Source organism: Dermacentor variabilis, chromosome 8 (genome assembly GCF_050947875.1).
Source record: "Dermacentor variabilis isolate Ectoservices chromosome 8, ASM5094787v1, whole genome shotgun sequence".
NCBI classification, from domain to species: domain Eukaryota; kingdom Metazoa; phylum Arthropoda; class Arachnida; order Ixodida; family Ixodidae; genus Dermacentor; species Dermacentor variabilis.
The window spans coordinates 19672277-19694435 of record NC_134575.1 but is presented as its reverse complement, the minus strand read 5'-3'; the positions used below and the strand labels follow the sequence as shown (position 1 = coordinate 19694435).

General features: G+C 44.7%; 2 protein-coding genes across 2 annotated transcripts; both read right to left on the bottom strand.

Moving 5' to 3' along the window:
• Positions 1-7382: 7382 nt before the first annotated feature.
• LOC142589775 (uncharacterized) lies at positions 7383-11158 on the bottom strand. The gene is made up of 2 exons (XM_075701366.1): positions 11002-11158; positions 7383-8112 (listed from the first exon to the last, which is right to left on the bottom strand). Exons 1-2 carry the CDS (start codon positions 11108-11110, stop codon positions 7475-7477), a joined length of 747 nt encoding a protein of 248 aa, XP_075557481.1. The 5' UTR covers positions 11111-11158; the 3' UTR covers positions 7383-7474.
• A 5960-nt stretch (positions 11159-17118) lies between these two features.
• LOC142589774 (uncharacterized) lies at positions 17119-21500 on the bottom strand. The gene is made up of 2 exons (XM_075701364.1): positions 21351-21500; positions 17119-18363 (listed from the first exon to the last, which is right to left on the bottom strand). Exons 1-2 carry the CDS (start codon positions 21460-21462, stop codon positions 17210-17212), a joined length of 1266 nt encoding a protein of 421 aa, XP_075557479.1. The 5' UTR covers positions 21463-21500; the 3' UTR covers positions 17119-17209.
• Positions 21501-22159: the final 659 nt, after the last annotated feature.

Here is a 22159-nt window from a genome sequence, read left to right as displayed (position 1 = left end):
CTAAGCTCGAAACGTCACGAGATGCGCCGGCATTTCACTTGGTCTAGACGGCGGCCCTCTCATTACACTGTCAGACATGGTCATGTTGGTGAAGACGAGCAGATAGAACGCGTCGTCTGCGATACCCTTCAAAATGTGTGCGATCTTGTCAGCCTCGAACATCTTCTGGTCAGCTTGTATAAACAAGGCCAGCACTACCTGTATGTGCGACAAGGCTCAGTGGATGTCTAGGTACGTACCGCCAGTTGTTTCTTGGTGGCAAGCTGTCGACGAAACGCGTTGACAAAACGGTCGCGGAGCTGCTGCTTCAACGTGTCCTAGCTGGGGATATCATTCACGTGGGCTCGAAACCAGACGCGAGGATTTCTGTCGAGGTAAAATACGGCGTTGTCTAGCATTATAGATTTATGCAAGCCATTCTAATTTATGACTCGCTGGCGCATTCTGAGGCACTCATTCACGTCGACGCTGTTTGCCCCAGGAAAGGTCCCGGGATCGCGAGGCTGTGAGAGGGAGATAAACTTGGTAGAGATCGCAGGCGTAGCTGGCACCGACGTGTCATTGCCAGACGGCATGCTGGTAGATTCGAGGTGGCATCCACTGCGAAATAAGTACCCAGCACCTCCACATAGAATCCGTCATTAGATGGGGATGATGATGATGGCCTCATATTATCGCCCATGCCCAAAATGGGGGTTTACGAAACAAATTACGAAAAAACACTCAAAAAGTTATTCGTTTAGCTGATTGTATTTAACCGCAAACGGCATCAAGCACGTCCCTGTGGCTCATCCCTAAAACTGACGCACCGATAGATAGTATTATTTTTGATGATAACATAAACCCTAATTTAGCAAGCGGAATTTCTAGATGTCTTTTTCTTAACAATTTGTATCACCGACATAACAAAACATGGTGATCTAGGGATTGTTTTTCTTGGCAGTAGGGACATAGAGGCGATAGCGTGAGAGCAGTCCTGTGTAAATATAGATTTAATGAAGGGACACGGCAGTGAAATCTCCTGATCACTACTTCTGATTGACTTGATGGACACCACTAGATTTCCCATCAAAATTTTTGGTGCTGAAATTTTGTCCATGTTATTATTGGTTCATTGACATCTCTATGAACTGAATGTTTTCGATACATAATTGCTGTTATGTGCGCCACCACAGGAAGAACCGGCATTATAGGTCGACTCAAGGATGCTCGCGCTAATGAGTCTGCCATTTCATTTGAATGTAATCCACGGTGGCCTGATACCCATAATATTTTTAGAGAATTCAACTGTGGAGGAACTAATGTTGCAAACGTCTTTCAAGTTGGCAAATTGGATGAAGCTGTAAGCGAAGTACCGACCGAAAGGGAATCTGTTATAATAACCGCACAGATTGCGTGTGAAGGGAGTTTTCGAAGTGCTAAAATTATTGCTAAAAGCTTGGCTTCAAAAACGTTAGTGAAATATGGCAGTCTCAAAGAGAATGACCAGCTGAGCGGAAGCGAGAAACTGCCTATGGGCGCCTTTCCATTGTTTACCGAAGCGTCTCTAGTTATTATGTTATTTGTTTGTACGTGTGCAAGGTAATTTCGCAACAGGTTATTTAAAAAGTGGCTGATTTGGGGCAGAAATGTCATCAAATTCTACCTTAATATTCTGATTTCATTTAGTTGATGGAATTATTTCTGGAATGTGCAAATTCAGACTATCTAATTGCTTTTGTATACATACAATCTGTTGAGGGTAAAAATGAGGACAATGAGCAATATAGAAGGAATTTAGGTCATTAATGAAGGCGTATTCAGATCGTCTAAGCGACAAGAGTACAATTTTGGAAATGCTTGAATTTTTGAGATGCGAAATCGGCAGGGCAATGTTGGTAGGCGCGCTTCTTGATGGATTGCAATAATGGCCCTAAACCTGTAGCGTTTCAGACACAGGCGCAGGGCCTCACGCTCCAACATAACTAGAGGCTTTGTTTTATAAGCAGGACCGCCTGAGAACAATAGACACCCAAACTGTCTATGCCGAATCCCAATATGGGACACATATACATTTTATAAATTATTAGAAGTGAATCCCTATGTGTTCCATATTGTCGGTCACTCAGTCTGCGCAGAATACCTAAAGCACGTTGTGCCTTACACGCTACAATTTCTATGTGTGAACTCCAGTTGAGTTTTCTATTATATATGATTTACAAATATTTCAGAGACTCAGCCTGTGGAATGAGTTCTTGCTTATAAGCCATATAAATTGAAATCGAATCCGTGACCAGGAATACTAAGATTGCGTTTTTGCTTACATTTAATGACAAGCAGATTGTCTGAAGCCATATCTCAAGCATACTCATGTATCTTTGTAATTTTTGGTTTAGAGCGTAAATGTCACTATCAGACGCGAAAAATGCTATTCCATCTTCGTACACATAAACTTGCACGTCCTGACAAGTGGGGATGGAGCTCATTACTGCATTAAGTAATATTGGGGACAGGACTGCTCCTTGGGACACACCGCGAGTCTGTCTGTATTTAAACTATGAGCATCCGTCCTTGAAGAAATAAAAGCGACTCTGCACAATATCCAGTAACATTGAATGTTCGACGCTGTCTTAAGCTTTAGCTATATCTAATATCACTAAAGCAGAATATTGTCTCCTTTTATGAACAAGTTGGATTCGGCTCTTTAAATCAGCATGGGCACACCATATTGAGCAACCAGCTCTGAAGCGTATTTGATTTGGACTTAATATTAAATTATGCGTCACCTAGATAGTGATTCTGCAATGTAATACTCTCTCTATGAGCTTGACCACATTAGAGGTAAGAGAAATAGGTCTGATATATTCTATGTTGTAACCTACTCCTTGTTTTTTAGGTATCGGGGCTACTTTGTCCAGGCTTTGTTTAATGAACATCTTGAAAGCGCAGCGCAATAAGACGATCACAAAAGGCTGGAACACACAGGACAGCGCTGTCGTGTGTTTTCCTGCCTTCGGTCACCGTATTATTGCGCTGCCCCTTCAAGATGTTCAACCAGTACCAACTCGCCCAAATGTCGATCCTTCTTTGTTTAATGAACAGTCATAACATTCAGAAGGTCGCTAAGAGATAGATCAAAAGTAAAGTTTTTAACATGTGAACGGTAATTCCATCAGGACCAGCGGCTGACAAGGGTAACTTTTGGATCACTTGAGCTAATTCAGGCACTGTAACTTTAGTAAACACGGATGTTGGGGCTGATTTCCGCAAATTATTGGACATTGATGACATGAATCTACTCTCCAGGCCTTTAGCAATGAGCTCAAGAGATTTTTTCATTTCATCAGGCGATAGATTTACATATTCGATATTAATTGGCGATGGCAGAATTTTGCGATATCTCCTATATCTAAACAACTATTTCTTGTTTTTAGGTTTGGAAAGGACATCGTACTGTTTCCTATCATAATCTTCTTTAGCTTGAGCAACTGTGCGTTTAAATACGGTATTGCGAAATTTGTAGTCAGAGCAATTTTGGGGTGACTGGTTGAAAAGTAGCTGCTTCCAAGCAGTCTGTCGGCGTCGGTGGTCTCGCATGCAGTCTGTAGCTGCTTTCTTTGCAGATGTAACACTAAATTCAGCTCTCTTGTGTGTTCTCTTGATTACAGCGCAAAGTTTCATAGCCTTGGTGTCTTCACGCTCTTCAGAATAGGAAGCAAAATGTACCTTAATGTCGGATTTATATTTATTTTGATTTACAGATATGCCTACTTGAGAGCATGATGGCATTATCAGGCAAGCAATTTCAAACATTATTGGAAAGTGGTCACTGTTGCTGAGAGTCCAATGCATTCCAGGATGAGCTGGTGACGGACTAACTTAGGAAACTTAAATTCAATGCGGAGCAGGACTGTTTACAAATATATGTAGGAACTCTAGAGTTCAGACAAGACAGATTATTATGTATTGTCCAATCCCACAAGCGTTTGCCACATTGGTCAGTTCGAAAGCCCGAGCACCTGTGATGGAAGTTGAAATCTCCAACAAGAATTGTATTTTTGTACCATGAAGTCACTGTTGAATCCAAATATCGAGTGTTCTGTACGCCCGCAGGAATGTATAAATTTACTAACGAGAAAGGTAGGCACCCTGGTATAGTCATATATAATCCAAAAATTTCACTTTGGGGAAACATATGTTTATATGAAATCTTTGCCTTAAGGCTATTTCTGTAAGTTACAAAGAAAGCTAAACCTCCGCCCTTCGATGGGCGGTCCACTCGGAAAGATGGGTAGTTACTTAATTGAAAAGGTTGATGTCCTGAAAGCCATGTTTCTTGCTAAGCAGTAATATGCGGGGAGAATTTTGATGATAGATACAATAAATATGTTGCTGCAGCGTGAATTGATGTGCTATTCTAATGAAGAATTTTGAGGAGTGCTATTGTTGCGAAAGAATAGACTCAGTAACTGCCTTACTGAATATTCTTTCCTTTAAGAAATCTTCCTTGGTAAGGCTGTCTTTCAGATATTTTTTGGCGTTTGAGTAAGTAAGTGTCATGGCTTTTCTGACAAAGGGGATCTACATCGTTTTAACGATCAAGGATCCACGTCCATTTCATATGAGCGCTGTGTGTTATCATTGATGCCTTCGCATTGACTCTGGTTGACATCGACGGATGTGCCTACATTTTGGGCATCTTGGGACGTGGAAGTAGGAGTTACTTTTTCATTTGAATATCATAAGAAGCCAGCAAACACAGACACCAAGGACAACATAGGGGAAATCACTTGTGCCTAATAAGTGAAATAAGGTAACGATAAATTAAGGGAAATCAAAGCGGATGAAGAAACAACTTGCCCCAAATGAAAAACGATCCCACAGCCTTCGTATGCGAAGGTTGTGGGATCTGTACCCATGTGGGCTCTGTACCTATCCCCCCATCGTACATTGTTTTCAAAATAAAGCCAGCGCGGCCGTGCTGCGGAGTCATACGCAGCTGCCGCGGGAGCAGAAAACGTCCCCTCCTTTTTTGGTGGCTATAAATAAAACACAATAAAATCTCTTTCACAGTGAAACTTATTTCTTTTTTCCGCGAGCAATAACGACGGGACACTAATGCACGCAACTGATTGTGCGCATATCTGGCCATCCTCAATAATGTTCCTGACCAGTCGGTCATAAGATTTGATCACAATCGTGGCATTGTCAAAGTAAGGGTGCAACAGAAATCTTTATTGTGCGCAGGTATGAGAATACCACACGCTACAGCCTTCAAAAACGATTAGGACTTCCTGAGTCTGTCGCTCAAACATCGAGCTGTTTGGCAAATGTAAACTTTTCCGCAGCTTTGCAGAATCAAGTAAACCACCTCAGTTGCGCAAGTCACAATAGGCTTTACACATCTGTTAGCACATACATCTTTGTGGCTTTTCTATTTGCTCTGATCACGTGCTAGGGAGCACAACCTATATAGCTTACACAGGGTTTTGAAAATAACGTCCACCTTATGCTTACGTCCGACTTTATGCAGGTCGTGCGAAACTGCGTGTACATATGGCATCACCACAGCCTTTCTGGTCGCTGCTTTTACTGCATGGTTGCTGCGGGTGTCATTTTGTGCTTATTTAAACGTGAACCTTCATCGGCTACCATTAGACTAGGAAGGAAACCCAAGCTTTGCTAACGTGACACGCGCAGTCTAAATATGTGCTGAACCTAGCGCGAACAAGACTTTCTAAATGCCGAATTCCCGCCATACATACATAGACGCAGTTTCGCACAATGTAATGTATATATATATATATATATATATATATATACATACATACATATATATATATATATATATATATATATATATATATATATATATATATATATATATATATATATATATATATATGGCGGCCGTAGTCGTTTGTACTTACGGCCAGTGCATTTTTCATCACGCAGTATCGCTTAATTATTTACTTTTAATTACTTAACTTAGACATTGTTGCTTGAATCGCAAGCATATCACCTACAAAGCTTTAGTGCTCCTCACATAACCTCCGAATCAAGCATTTGTTTAGTGTTTAGCTTTGGATTGCTTGTTTTTCCGAGAAGAAAGAAAAGCGCGCGAAACATCCAAAACACGAAACAGATACGCGCTAGCGCGCCACTACTCAAGCGCTCCCAAGCGAATAGCCACGGATACACGCCTTTACTAGCAGCGGCAGCTCGATACAGGGCTTCACGCCATGTGATGGTCGCGGCATCAAGAAAACACGCCGCTGACGCATTGATAAGCGTAGCGGATCATTGTACGATGCGGCGATAAGAAAATGCAGTCGTATATCTTTCAATGGTCGCTTGTAGCCGCTTGAGTAGCGGCATGTGAGTACGCATCTATTTCGTATTTCGGGTATTTCGCGGGGCTTAGTATTTTTTGGAAAAATACTCTTCAGCACGGTATAAATGCTTGATTCTGAGGTATTTAAGGGGCCCTACAACTATGTAATTAAAATGTTTGCGATTCAAGGAATAATTTAAAAGTGGACTAATTAAAAGCAATTATCGAATTAGTACTGGGGGATGAAAAAAATACTGGCTGTAAGTACATACGACTGTCACTACTATGCAGTCGGTACGATTTCTCTAGCGCTCTTGGTTTTTTTTTTAATGTTGGTCCAAGCTAACTGGGACTCGCTATATATATATATATATATATATATATATATATATATATATATATATATATATTAGACAGGATGGCCCCTAGCCATCCTGTATATACTTCCTTTCTGTGTCCACGCCTTATGTACGCTTCCATCGAATTTCAGATATGAAACATCCACGAAAGTGATTGGGACAGCGGCAGTGCAGTAGTTCTATTCGTAAGAGCATCGCACGCGTAATGCCAAGACGTGGGTTCGCATAACCTGCACGCAGCTGCTTTTTTTCTTGCCCAAATTCATTTTAATTAATGTGTGATTTTAGTTCTTCTACTAGAACTACAAATAATGTGCCTGAAGCTGTCCTTCGTGCCATTGTTGGCTTCTTATGATTTCACTTATAAAGCCGGACCCATTGGTTCCCCTTCGTCACGTTCATTGATGTATATATATATATATATATATATATATATATATATATATATATATATATATATATATATATATTTATATATATATATATCACATCGTAAATTAATTATGCTTTTACTGCTCTTCGTTGCGTGTTTTGTACGGGTACGTTCCTTTCCTTCGATCATGGGCATTACGTTCCACCACAGCTCCTTTCTGGGCACGGAAGCAAGGCGTACATAAGTTATTCCTTCAATTTTCGCGTTCAGCTTTACGCACAAGTAAACTAAGGCACGTGTGTTCTGGTTGGGAGAAGTAGAGCGAAAAACGCCTCCATTGCACTTCTCTCGGCCTGATACCGAAGTTGTTTTATTTTACTGCAGCCAACATCTCGACAGGGTTTCTCTTTTTCTTGCTCTTCACGGTGTTCACATGACAGTACGCTGTTGCATCATTTGTTGGTTCTGGCCACCAAAGCCGCCGAAACTGCCAGAACCTCCTCCAAATCCACTGTAAGAAGGTCCTCCAGTGGACCCAAAGAATCCACTGCTTCCGAAACCCTGTGCGCCGAGGCCGGAACCGGAACCGTAGCCAGAGCCGGAACCGTAGCTGCCACTGCCATAGCTGGAACCACCGAGTCCACCGCCGAGTCCACCGCCGAGTCCACCGCCGAGTCCACTACCGAGTCCACCGCCGAGTCCACCGCCGAGTCCACTACCGAGTCCACCGCCGAGTCCACCGCCGAGTCCACTACCGAGTCCACCGCCCAGTCCACTGCCGAGTCCACCGCCGAGTCCACTGCCAAGTCCACTGCCGAGTCTACCGCCGACTCCACCGCCGAGTCCGCCGAGACCGCTTCCGCTGCCTGAGCCCCCTCCTAATCCACTGTAAGAAGGTCCTCCCTGGGACCCCATGTATCCACCGCTTCCGTAACCCGATGAGCTGAGGCCGCCTCCGGCACCTCCAAAGCTGGAACCGAAGCCACCACTGCCAGAGCCGGAACTGCCCATTCCGCCGGAACCGCCGAGGCCGCCGCCGAAGCCGCCGCCGAGGCCACCGCCGCTGCCTGTAAGTATGTTCATGGGGAGCTCATCAAGCCTTTTGTACATTTCATAATTGTGGTAGCACCAGGATTTTCAGAGGAAAGGAGTTCGTGTGGATCTGTGTGCAGTCTGGGAAGCTAGTCACGCGTTCGTACATATATATATATATATATATATATATATATATATATATATATATATATATATATATATATATATATATATATATATATATATATATATATATATATATATATATATATTGTGTGTGTGTGTGTGTGTGTGTGTGTGTGTGTGTGTCATGAGAAGCCAAGCAACGACGCCAAGGAAGCACAGGGGAATAAAAAAAAAAGTTACTTGTAGCTATTCATTAAATTACAGAAATGTGAGTGGTCACCACCAATCAGACGGGCTTTTGAGTAGTGGCGCTGGCTAACACTCCCAGGGTTAGCTCTAGTAGTGAAACGTAAGTGCCCCAGAAAGGGGACGCGAAAACAGCGCCGCGGTAGCTCAATACGTAAGAGCATTGCACGCGTAGAGCGAAGTCGTGGGCTCGTATCCCACCTGCATCCAATTGTTTTTTCAATCACTTTCATTTCCATCAATTTATCATTTCCTTAATACAATTATTAAGTGCAAGTAATTTCCCCTATGCTGTCATTGGTGTCTATTTGTTGGCTTCTCATAATATGACTGACAAAAGTAGCTCTCCTTAACAACACTTTCTAATGTGGTGAACGCGGTTGTAATCATGTATGCTAACGCAATAAGTAAATACCAGTAAGTGCTTCGGTATTTGCTGCTAAATCGTCGCTAAATTTGTTCTTGCAGTACCACGTTTTCGCTTAGCCAAAAAGCACAAGCGCTATACAGCATGTTTTGCCTTGGCTTTGGTATTATGCACTATTGCTCTAGCAACTAAAGTGCGCAACAGTAACAAGTGTGAGAGTGCTCACTATATATACTGGTCATGGTGAATTAGTGACTAAGGCGTTGCTCTGCTAAGCACGAAGTTCTGGGTTCAACGGGCTGAAATAGTTCTAAAATTGAAAAAACGCTCGCGTACCTCAGAATTATTTTGACCACTCCAGGAGATAAAACTAATCCGGAGTCCACCACGGCGGCGTTTCTCAAAATCAAATCTAGATTCCGACACCAAAAACTCTATTTTTTTGTTAATTTTAATGTGGACAATAAATGGGTGCCTGCGTCACAATTTTCTAGCACAATCAGCACTAAAGTGCACCGCCACCTGCGCTCTATTAGGGCCACATTGCGACAATTAAAGACGTTTTGTCCACTATGCGTGCATACAGTGAACGTGTCCGCGTTGAGTTAGGAATATAAATTTATACGACTACTTGCGTTGCTCGGATTTCAACCAGGGTTTTAGACTGAATTCACTAACGCCCATTACACCTTTATTGAGCCCTCTTCCAACAAGACCTCGGGGAGCACAATGCACGAGACTGACGTAGTGGCCGTGTCGCGGTAAAAGCTTGTCCTCCCTGCGTGGAGGGAGCCTAACCGACTTTGCAGTCATTTTCACTAAATTTGTTCTCTCTCTCTCTCTCTCTCTCCATCTCTCAAGAACTTCGCTAATTTGTTTCGGGTGACTGGTAATTCGCTTCGGGTAATTTTTTTCGGTAATCGGGATTGGAACTGCTGAGGGGTTCTCTTCCTGATAAGTAACTCATTTTGCTCCGGGGCTGCCAATTCAAAATATAATCTAGGAACTTATTCGGAGGGAGAGGTGGGAGGGAGCGGATATTCCTATAGGGCCTTCTTAGGCAGAAATATATCCCCAGATAATTAAACTCTGAACTGTCAAACATTCTTTGATGATACGGAGCTCCTAAGAAGAAACTCTCTACAATGTATACAGCGTAAAGCTGCGCATGGCAGGAAGCGCAGATGAATTTAAAGCAAAGTTCGGCTCACTACGGTTCTTTGTTTTTTTTTCATATGAAATTGAATAAGGTTATTCAAGTATATCGATAACACGGGCATAGCAGGAATAGAAGAGCAACCACTCAACTATATGCTATACTATATGCATATACTATAACTATATATGCACTATAACTATATAACTTATATATAACTTTATATAATACTATATGCAAACGCTGGGATAATTTAAATAAACTTTATAATTTAGGAAAGCGTGGTAATTCTACCTGGAAGTTGGAAGCGGGACATTGCTTTATGATATCAATGATTATAAAACTTGAAAAATAATGTCGTGATAAACGAAACTTCATGTAGTAAATTCAAAACATAGTTATTTTCCAGGATACAGCTATTCCGCTTTTGTTAAATGCACATATTGTATGTACGTAAAAGCAAACTATCCTGATGTGTCAGTTTACAATACGAATATACGTATGCTTATTACATTGCGTGCGTCATAGCATGGTCCTATGCAAACATTACTAGGCATTGATGACTGCCCAGATAATTGCGATCCTGATCAATTTTGCTGTCTACAAGGTATTTCTACTGTAAAGAAGGTCATCCTGAAATATTAGCAGATATGTTTACCAATTCTCATCTCGTATAACTATTCTGGCTGAGATGCGGGCAAACTACATCAATCTTTTCCGCTTTTTACATCTCAATACATTCAATTCACACTATTCAGCGATCGGCGTTCACTTCCAATTACGAAGCCTATGTCGGACTGCACATTTTCCAAGCTTCTAAATTTTGGCAAATTTTTGTTAATAAATGTCCCTCGCTACATAACAGCTTACTCTCTCTCTCTCTCTCTCTCTTTAGCGCCAATGCTCATCAAATTTAGTTGCGCGCTGTTAGCTGTTAAGGCACGTATGACGGGAATCAGACGCATAAAATGCTTCAAGTCTTGGATCACGCATTCTCATTATATAGAAATTGCACAACAAACTCACTTGAACCGAAGCCTCCACCCATCGGTCCGTTCCACTGCACGCTCTGCTGGTAGGAAGCCCCGCAGGCCACGGACGCGGCGAGCACGCAGGCAACAAAGAGACGGGCCATGGTCACGGTCTTGGACTGTAGGAGCCTTGTGAAGACGTAGAAGACAAGTACTCCTTATATACCAAGTTCGCACTGCTGATCGCCTGTCTTCGGGAGGGTTAGGCTACGTGGCATGCTTGAAAAAAAAATAGCTCTTATGAAAGCTCCACGAATTGATGTCAGAGACTTCTATTGTCTTGCAGAGTAAAACCCTTTTTTTCTTTATGTGTTTATAGACATAGCCATGGACAAGTCGGAACGTCGTCTGAAAGTGTGCTCATACTGTTTTTGCAGGCGAGCGACCTTGCTTGCTTGCCGCTGACAGTAGTGACAGGAATTGTCGAAGAGGCTTTTCCCTAGTCAGTGATTGATATAGAATGATACGAATGCCATAAACGTTAGCTTTCTTTACTGACGCTTGCACTTGCCTCACAGCATTCGCCCCAAAGCAGTGACGTCAGCGGCGTAACTTCCAAGAAACTGTCGCAACGCGTTTGCTCTTGTTCCTTCAATTTCAGCCTTAAGTTCAATCCCAATATTACTAGACAGAACTTCTTCTGTATTGATCAAGCACCGAGAGTATTATTAATAAATACATGCCTTTTATTTTCACCTCCACACGGGTGCTTTGAGGAACCATATAGAGAGAGGGAGAGATAGCGATCACATTGAATTCGCTGAATTATCAAAGCTGATGAAAAAAAAGAAAGTAAGTGATATTCGAAATTATAACCTTGGAAAAATTGAGAAAGCTGTAGAAAATGGCCACATCATAATATCAGCAAGATGAAAACTATGCATGGGACAGAGCAATATATATGGAATGAAAGATAAACAGTGTGACGTCTTCGGAAATTTTTATTATATACACAGTAAAAGCGGCAGAAGCGTACCAGGCTAAGCTGCACAGCACCCTGAGCAGGCACGCAAGCTTCATTGAAGTAGTGGCGAAGAGGATGAAGTTATACGGGCATTTCAAGATATGTTCGTGGGAAAAGCAGCAGGTGAAAATGGAATAACAATTGGTTTAATCGAAGATGGAGCGAATATTATATCCCAAAAACTTGAGACCATGTGTACGCAGTGCCTCAGGACCTGAAGTGCACCAGAGAGCTGAAAGAATGTCAACCATATGCAAATCCTTAAGAAGGGAGACATTAAAGTAATGAAGAGTTATCGGTCTATTTGCTTGCTTTCAGTATTGTGTAACATATTCAGAAATTTTCAATCCTATCAGGGCAACACTTTATTCAGCTAAGAATAGTGGCTGGCTTCGGGACGGAATGTTCTACAGTGAATCACGTCTTTGCCATCTATCAGGTAATTCTAATGAGTACACTCAACCTCTCTAAATGGATTTCATAGATTATTAAAAGGCATTCTATTGAGCAGAGATACCAGCACTCATGCAGTTATCCCATAATGAAAGTGTACAGAAGGCATACGTGAATATTTTGTGAGATATATGCAAAGATTCCACAGCTGCCGTGTTTCTCGGCAAGAAAAGTAGAAAATTACCCATTAAGAAAGGGGTCAGGCTAAGAGACGCAGTCTTTCCAATACTGTTCACTGCATGTTTAGAAGTATTCAAACTGTTTGACCAGGAAGGCTTAGGACTAAGGATAGATGGTGAATATCTGAACAGCCTTCGGTTTGGAGGTGACATTGCGCTGTTCAGCAACACTAGGTACGAATTGCAGCATATGATAGATGACCTTAATCAAAAAGGTGTAAGAGTAGAATGGAGTTTATTATGCAGAAGATAAAGGTAATGCACAATAGCCTGGCAAGGAAACAACAATTCATGACCGACAGTCAGTCCCTAGAGTCTGTGGGAAACGAGGTTTATCTAGGTCAATTACTGGCACAAGACCTTAATCATGAGAGAGAAACCTACAGAAGAATAAAAATGGGTTGGAGTGATTACTGCAGGCATTCGCAAATCCTGAGTGGGAGCTTACCACTCCGTTGAAAAGGAAAGTGCGCAGCCATTGCATTGTGCGAGTGAAAACATGTGGCAGGTTATTGGAGGCTAACAAAAAAGCTAGAGAGCAAGTTAAGGACCACGCAAACAGGAATGGGACGACAAAAGTTAGGCGAAGCTTTAAGACACAGGAAGAGAATGGTGATAATCAAAAAGCAAACAGGGATAGCTGGTTAATTACTTCAGATTTAAATTAAATTTTATTTTCTTGAGAGGATGAGCTGGGACAAGAAGCTCCGATGAGCTTCACAAGAGCTGACCGCTCAACAACACTCTGCCGACTGCCTCTCCTGCCCCCTTAATACTGGCCTGCCGTGAAACACTTCGACGGATTTCGTTTTGTTTGGCACCATTCACGCCTTCATCTGCTTTATGCATTTTATGCTTAAAGCATGGAATGCTTTTAGCTCCCGTTGTCGGCGACCTTCGAGAGACATTGAGCCAAAATCCAGAGCCGTAATTCGGACACTCAAGACGAGAATGGGACGAGAATAGGGCGAGAATGAAACGACAACATCCGGGCATCGTTGCAAGAGAAAACGAGATCATCCGGGCGACCATTCAAAACTTAAGTAAGTGCGATCTCTGACCCCGAGCTCTTTGTACATGACCGCATGACATGCACTAGTTACTGCCCAAACAAGTTACAAAAAATATTGCTTCCGATTTCTTTCTAATATTTGTTCACAATATCACTCAAGCTGTAACTTATTGTGCGCATATGTTTATATTGTCATTTCTAATAGCTATGCTCAAAAGGCGGATGCAGTGCACCGTACACATAATTGTCATCTTTTTGCGCTGAGAAATAGTTACTTGTGCTCTTTTCAACGCCAGCGGTCCGTGAGTATCGCGGTGTGGGTTTTGCACCGGCTCCTTCGAGAGACTGCGCCACGCTGCGTTACCAAGCCGGCAGCCTCCGGCGCACCGCGAGTGATAGTGAAATGGGTGTTATTAATCTTCGTAGTTACTCCAACCAGTGTGCTTTGTCGGTAGCCATTTCACGCTTACATCTACTCTATATTACGGGAGAGGATGCATTCTTTTGCCCACCCTCAAACCTCTACTACTTCCACTCGCCGTTCTCGGCGTAGCCGCTGGTAAAACGCTTATGCTAATCTACAACCTGCTCGCACACCCGCTCACTCTTCTTTGCGACGAGACCCTCGGCTTTGTCAATTCCGTAGACATATCTGAGTGTTTGGAAGTTCCTCGTTCCTGTTTTCGTCTTTCGCTCGACACCTTAACATCATTTTTGAAATGTTCACGATTGGCTGCCGAAGTCTTTCATTTGTGTGTTCACGCCAACCTTCCCCTGGAACACCGCAAGCAATCGCTGACCTTCCTAGATACTTTCCGCGCTTCCTTCAACTGCACTGAACACGGCTTGGGACGTGCGGACAGTGTTACTACCACATCGATACCGGATCCGAGCAATATCCCTATCGCGTTTTAGTGGCGGAGCGTAGTGTAATCAATGACAAAGTGGATGACATGCTCGCGCGTAGCGCCATCCAACCACACCAGAGTCCGTGATCCATCTCCAGTTGTAGTACTTCAGAAATAAGATGGTTCTATTCAATTCTGTGTCAGTTACCTACGTCTCAACACGGTGTGACACGGAGGGACGTCTGCCCCTAACCCTGCATGTGCGATGCACACCATTGTCAACAAGGAGCTGAGTACTTCTCGTCATTGGACCTGCGATCTGGCTCCTGGTAGGCCCCCGTGGCCCCGGGAGATCGTCCTAAGACAGCGTTTGGCACCCCTCATGGACTATATGGAATAACGTCATTACATTCGGACTCCACGATGCACCCGCAACTTTCGCGTGCATGATGCGTAACATGCTTCGCGGTCTCACATGCAAAATCTGCTTATCCTACCTTGATGACGTTGTTGTGTTTTCTTCCTATTTTTCGACGGACCTCACTCGTCTTCACGGAGTTTTGAAATGTTTCCAGAACGCTGGTCTTCAGATGAACATAAAAAAATTACTCTAATGGTAGCGAATCCACAGGGAGCGTAGAGAAAACAGTTTATTTAAAGGAGCCCTGTACCACCCCTCGGGCTTGGTGAAACAACATTGTCCGCGGCTAGCATACGCTGCTGTGGACATCTCAGCCATCGTTTTGCCGTCGTACGCGGCGCGTTGGAGCTCGCAAGCGGATCGCGAAGTGCACCTTTCTCTCAAGAGCTCTCTTTCATGAACAGAAGCCAGCCTCCTTACATTCTAAAGGAGGCAGGCTTAAGCTTTATTTCGTATTAAAGCGGATTCACATACGTGGCAGCTATTGGTAGTTGCGGTCGGCTACATAGCCTAGATACTGCGGCTGCCGCGGTGTGCCTCCACGAGTCCACTGGCTAAGCGCACTGGGACTTGCTGAGGAAGAAAGCGTTCGGCTTGTCGTTAGCTCGTCGTAGGTACCAAAATCGGAAGCCGTGGCGTCTACGTTCCCATCACAAATTAAATTTGAACTGGGCACCACGGGGACAATTAGAAGGCGGAGCGTTGTGGCCACTCCCCCACTGCGCCGTAGCCTTCGCAGTGCAAGGCACTGGAGAAAGAACGGGAGCACGGCGGAACCCGTGTCTGATTGTCGATAACCCTGCTTCTGCTGAATGCATTAAAGTACTCACTCTTTGTGGCGAAGTATTTCTGAAAAAGCCTATTTTCATTTCAAATGCATTCTACGCTTCGATGAAAAGTGGTTCAGGGACCCTTGAAATCAAAAGAACGTTTTACGAGGAGCCATGCAAAACGAGACTTCGCTGTCCTTTAAAAAACGGGAGAAATGGGTCATCCCTTCGTAAACAATCCAGGCTGAAATTCGGCGCACTTCCTCCTGAATACCGACAAAGGAGAACGCTAGGAGCAACATAGCCTCTAGCGGCAACGTTTTCATTGCAGAGCCGATAACAGAGATGAAGTGGAAGAAGGTAAACGATACAAGCGGCAAAAAAAAGAAGCAAAAGCACGCACATATAAATGACTAGTAACCAGCATCCTTCCTTTTCTTGAGATTTCACGCACAGCTCCTAATGTTCGCAGTCGTTGTTACGGTTAGACACACTGAATAAACACATGTAATATTGCGCTATAGCTATTGTTGCTTTAAAGCAATACAGAAATTTTTAATGTTAAGCATTCTTTGCCTCAAGCCAGGCACCCTGTGGGAGGTAGACCACTATTACACTTCGCTTCGTGTCTCTTCAGTGAAAACGTATTATGCGTGACAGACGGTGGAATAAAACTTCTGTCTCCCAGCAAGGCAGTCTGATGCTCGCACACTTCTCCAGTGCGAAAGGGACACTAACTCGTTGAGACATACGTCATTTGAGGCATACGTCAGCTCCTCGCATTCTTCCCTTGTGACAGCCAGCTCTTCGAGACGCTGTTAGACGCTGTGTTATCGGTCGACATTCCCCCAGTCATTTACAGGTAACAGCTAACGCTACCCAGAAGCTCTGTGAGCTTTGTGGCATGGGCCTTCTCGATCGTTCAGATAGGTTTTACGCTTGTTCACCGCAGTACGAATGCCATCGCTGTTTAGCTTTACATAGACCAAATGGCATAGAGATAGATATGTAGGACTGTACAACATTTACTCTCTGATGGCGTCAAACTCCGCGCTGCTCTCACTTACGCTCGTCCAATGATCATCCGGAGTCCAACAATCGGCATGTCGTCAATTCATGTCACTTGCTAGTAAACTCGCGTAAACATTATAGCATCCCAAACGATGCTAATAGCCTGCTACCTGCAAAACAATTCGCATATACCTTCAGCTCCCCACATTGCGTGCGATTTTCGTAACTTTCATGCATTGTGTCTTTCGCCTTTTGTTGAGACTCGCTATGGGGGGAGCAATCTTCTTGAAGTATAACAGCAAACTACGCGTCCTAGTATGTTGCATCCACAAGCACGAACAACACTTCTATCTGGGAGTAACGATCCACGAGAGTGTTTTATGGTCTGTGTTCTGTATTCAGGCACTGAAAAGCTGCCAAAATAAAAATGATACCATTCTGACAAAATAATAATCCACAATGAAATGAAACGGTGGAGAAGCGAGCTTTTTATTGAACTAGTAAACCCTTCCCGCCGGCGCATCTCGTTTTGCTCAGCGTGCTGTTTACATCACTGACTTCTGCATTGATCCACTGCTATAGTCGTCACTCCCGAAGCCACTGCCGCCATAGCCGCCGTAGCTGCCACTGCCGTAGCCGCTGCTGCCATGGCCGCCATAGCTGCCACTGCCATATCCGCTGCTGCCAAAGCCAAGACCACCGAGACCACTGCTGCCATAGCCGCCATAGCTGCCACTACCGTAGCCGCTGCTGCCGAAGCCAAGACCGCCGAGGCCGCTGCTGCCATAGCCGCCGTAGCTGCCACTGCCGTATCCGCTGCTGCCGAAGCCAAGGCCACCGAGACCACTGCTGCCATAGCCGCCGTAGCTGCCGCTTCCGTATCCGCTGCCATATCCGCTGCTGCCGAAGCCAAGACGACCGAGACCACTGCTGCCATAGCCGCCGTAGCTTCCACTTCCGTAACCGCTGCTGCCGAAGCCAAGACCGCCGAGACCACTGCTGCCATAGCCGCCGTAGCTGCCGCTTCCGTATCCGCTGCTGCCGAAGCCAAGACCACTGCTGCCATAACCGCCGTAACTGCCGCTGCCGTATCCGCTGCTGCCAAAGCCAAGACCACCGAGGCCACTGCTGCCATAGCCGCCGTAGCTGCCACCGCCGTATCCGCTGCTGCCTAAGCCAAGACCACTGAGACCACTGCTGCCATAGCCACCGTAGCTGCCACTGCCGTATCCGCTGCTACCTAAGCCAAGACCACCGAGACCACTGCTGCCATAGCCGCCGTAGCTGCCACTGCCATATCCACTGCTGCCGAAGCCAAGACCACCGAGACCACTGCTGCCATAGCCGCCGTAGCCGCCACTGCCGTATCCGCTGCTGCCGAAGCCAAGACCACCGAGACCACTGCTGCCATAGCCGCCGTAGCCGCCACTGCCGTATCCGCTGCTGCCGAAGCCAAGACCACCGAGACCACTGCTGCCATAGCCGCCATAGCCGCCATAGCCGCCACTACCGTAGCCACTGCTTCCATAGCCACCGCTGCCGAAGCCTAAACCGCCGAGGCCGCTACCGCCGTAGCTTCCGTAGCCGCCGTAGCTGCCGCTTCCGAGGCCACTGCTGCCAAAGCCAAGACTGCCGAGGCCGCCACCATAGCTGCTGCCGCCGAAGCCACCACTACCAAATCCTAGACCGCTACTACCACCTGCGAATAAACAGGCGAATATTTTAGGTTTTACTACTGTGGCATGATGTGGCGGTCACCTCAGTATATATAGGGCCAGCACGCATATATTGCTGTCTATATCCGCATCTTTCCGTATAAGTTAGGCCGCATCAGATATCTTGAGCATAAGTTCTACACAATGTTTTCTTTTAGTGGAGTAGCGTTTAATTAAATTAGGTGCATCGTGTTGCCGAAGAACCTACGCGAGAAACCTTGTCTTTATTTATGCCATAACGCATGAATACGCGCCTGAAATTTTGAATTCTAGCCAGCAAGAGCATAAGTAGTACTCCGTTTTTATGCAACGTACAAAGCGGAGCGTTTTCCAACGCCTTTTCAATATGACATTTGGACCGCGTATTGAAAACAATCCACCTTTGGCCATCTGCAACTAATCTGTACTTAATGTAATGCATGATAGTCTGTACCTCAATTCCTGTGTCAAACAAAGTCACTTTATTTTATCGCGAGTCCTCTAACATTCAGTGTACTAAAGTTGCTCCTCCTTCTAACGATTACTACTGCTGAGAACGTAGCTGCATATTGCGCTTTCAATCGCCAATATTTTTCACAGTAGCAGCAAATAAAATTGTTCGTAGGTGTAACGGAACCATGCGTAAATGTGCATTGCCTCATTATTTGATAGTCAAAAGCGTGCGTGTTTTCAACCTTGCCTTCTATGACGCGGTCACTCTTTTACTTGTGCCTGTCAACTTGCCTGTGCACGCACATCGCGCTGTTACGAGCGAAATAACCGTTGATGGCAGAGCCATCATCATCATCGTCATCAACATCATGATCAGCCTGGCTACGCCCACTGCAAGGCAAAGGCCTCTCCCATACTTCTCCATCTACACCGGTCATGTGCTAATTGTGGCCATCTTGTCCCTGCAAACTTCTTAATCTCATCCGCTCACCTAACTTTCTGCCGCCTGCTACGCTTCTTTTCTCTTGGAATCCAGTCCGTAACCCTTATTGACCGTCGCTTTGCTTCCCTCCTCATTACATGCCTTGTCCATGCCCATTTCTTTTTCTCGATTTCAGCTAAGATGTCATTAACTCGTGTGTGTTCCTTCACCCAATCCGCTCTTTTCTCATCCCCTTAACGTTACACCCATCATACTTCTGTCCATAACTCGTTGCGTCGTCCTCAATTTAACTAGAACCATTTTCGTAAGCCTCCAGGGTTCTGCCCCGCAGTTGAGTACTGGTAAGACACAGCTGTTATACACTTTGCTTTTGAGCGATAATGGCAACCTGCTGTTCATGATCTGCTGTTCATGATCTGAGCATGGCTGCCAAACGCACCCCAGCCCATTCTTATTCTTCTGATTATTTCAGTCTCATGATCCGGATCCGCGGTCACTACGTGCTTTAGTAGATGTATTCCCTGATCACTTCCATTGCCTCGCTACCTATCATAAACTGCTGTTCTCTTCCAAGACCTGTTAAACATTACTCTAGTTTTCTTCAGATTAATTTTTAGACCCACCCTTCTGCTTTGCCTCTCCAGGTCAGTGAGCATGCATTCCAATTGGTCCCCTGAGTTACTAAGCAAGGAAATTTCATCAGCGAATCGCAACTTACTAAGGTATTCTCCATTAAATGTTATCCACGATTCTTCCCAATCTAGGTCTCTGAGCCACTAGCGATGAAATTGGCATGGTGCGCCGCATGTCGGGGTCGACAAGGCGCTCGCGGTGAAAGTAAGCGGAATGTGTTACTCCTCTGGGGTGGGGTGAGATTGGGGGGGGGGGGGGGGGGAACGTGTCCAATGCATCTCGGAGCTATCCTAGTTGCGCGACCATTCCCCTCCCGGACGTCGCATTGGCTTCCCCGTTAGTGTGTATTTTCTATATACGTACAACACCCCCCCCCCCTTCCGCACCCATGAAAAAGAAAGCCTAAATACAGATATCTGGCTTTAACATCTTCGTTAATGAAAGATTTTGTACAAGCATGGCAAAACATATATGGAAACATCAACATGATTAGCATTTTTATTATGCGTTTGTAGCATTTTCGAGCTTTCAACTTCAATAAAGCGCACTCGAAGTCATTGTATCCAACCAAACTGCACAGCCTACAGTTTAGCCTAAAGGCTTAGTAGACTGAGCAATCGCGTCCTACTGTGTTTGCTCATCATACCTCTCATATCCCTCTTTTTCTTCGCTTTTCTTTCACCCTGAGCAGTTGGCAGGCTAGAAGACTGTTACCTCAGGCCGACGCCTCTTCATTCCCTCAGTAACGTCTCCTCTCGTTCTCTCTGTCCTTCGCTATACGTACACACACAGGCACATATATTGGAGGAAATGCACACACACGTATAACGGCAAAAACTCTAGATGAAGGCCGGACCCTGGCTGAAACGTCGAAAGTAAATGTTTGGTTTGGCTTCTCTATGAGCGGCTGCACTTTGAAAGATATTATTCAACACCGGATCCGATGAACTACTACTGTCACATATATATATATATATATATATATATATATATATATATATATATATATATATATATATATATATATATATATATATATATATATATATAGCTGAGCACCCAAGTACGCCTAAAATTAGCAGCGGTCGCACGATGTTTCCCTCCACTGTGTATAGAGAGCGCAGACGGTCACAACATCATCACTTTTTTAGCAAAGGGAGCTAAAGAATCCTGTCCTCACGCTGCTAACGGCTAGCCTCATGCGTAGCTTCTATGCAACAGCGGCTGCCCATTCAAGGTAGCACTTCTGTGCCGAACGCATTTTCACTAGGGATACGCTGTTTTTCATCTCCAGTCTGCGTTCTGAGGACTGGCGAAGTGATCCCTCTCTAGCCTTCTGCTACTGTCGCGTCGACTGCCTTTCATCTCCTACCACCTTGCAAATTTCTACAGAACTTGAGTGTAAGACTGATTAAGTGTGCGAAGTTTTGCCTCCGATATGTGGGACTCGGGATTCAGACTCACCAAAGCTAGAGCTGTCGTCGCCGTAGAGGCCGCTGCTCCCGATCGAATACTGGTACGAGGCGGCATAGGCCACAGACACGGCGAGTATGCAGACTACCAAGAGGCGGGCCATGGTTCTGGAGTTTTTTCGAGATGCTCGTGAACTCACCGAAGACGCTTCGGCCTTTATATACGCAAATAATTCCACTACCGCCCGCCTGGTATCGGGAAAAAAAGGTCAACCTACACACGTATACAGGACAGAAAATAGCTCAAGTACAGGCTTCCTCAAGGCGGGTCGCCACATCTATTGTTTCTCTAAGAAAACATTTTTTTGTCATTTTATTTGTTCAGTGTGCAAATAACACAAGACATGAAGAGCTTAGGAGAGGTCCTGGAAAATTGCAACGGTGAGTGACCTCGCTTTCTTCTTATTGGCAAGGAGGAAGAAAAGGTTCACGGACGCGCCTGTCCTTGGGAAGTGATTGATCTGCGAGTGTAAGCAAACTTTCAAGGATTCATTTTCTTCCTGCCTCGTGCCCAAGTTTTGGCGCTTCCTAATAAAAAAGAAAGCTGCCGCATCTGCTGTTTACTTACTACACTGCGAATGCGATACGCTTAAGAGCGAAGGCGGGCCTCTGGATCGCGTTAGATATGCAAATAAATGCCACGTAAGCATTTCCCCTTTCCCGCCTCTCTCTCACTGCTTTGCGCTGGCTGAGAATGACACCACTTGAACATATCTCCGCATTGTCGATATTAAAATTAGTGACCTTGTTTATTGAATGCAGCTTCCTATAGTTATATAATTGTGGCAGAGAGCCGTTTTC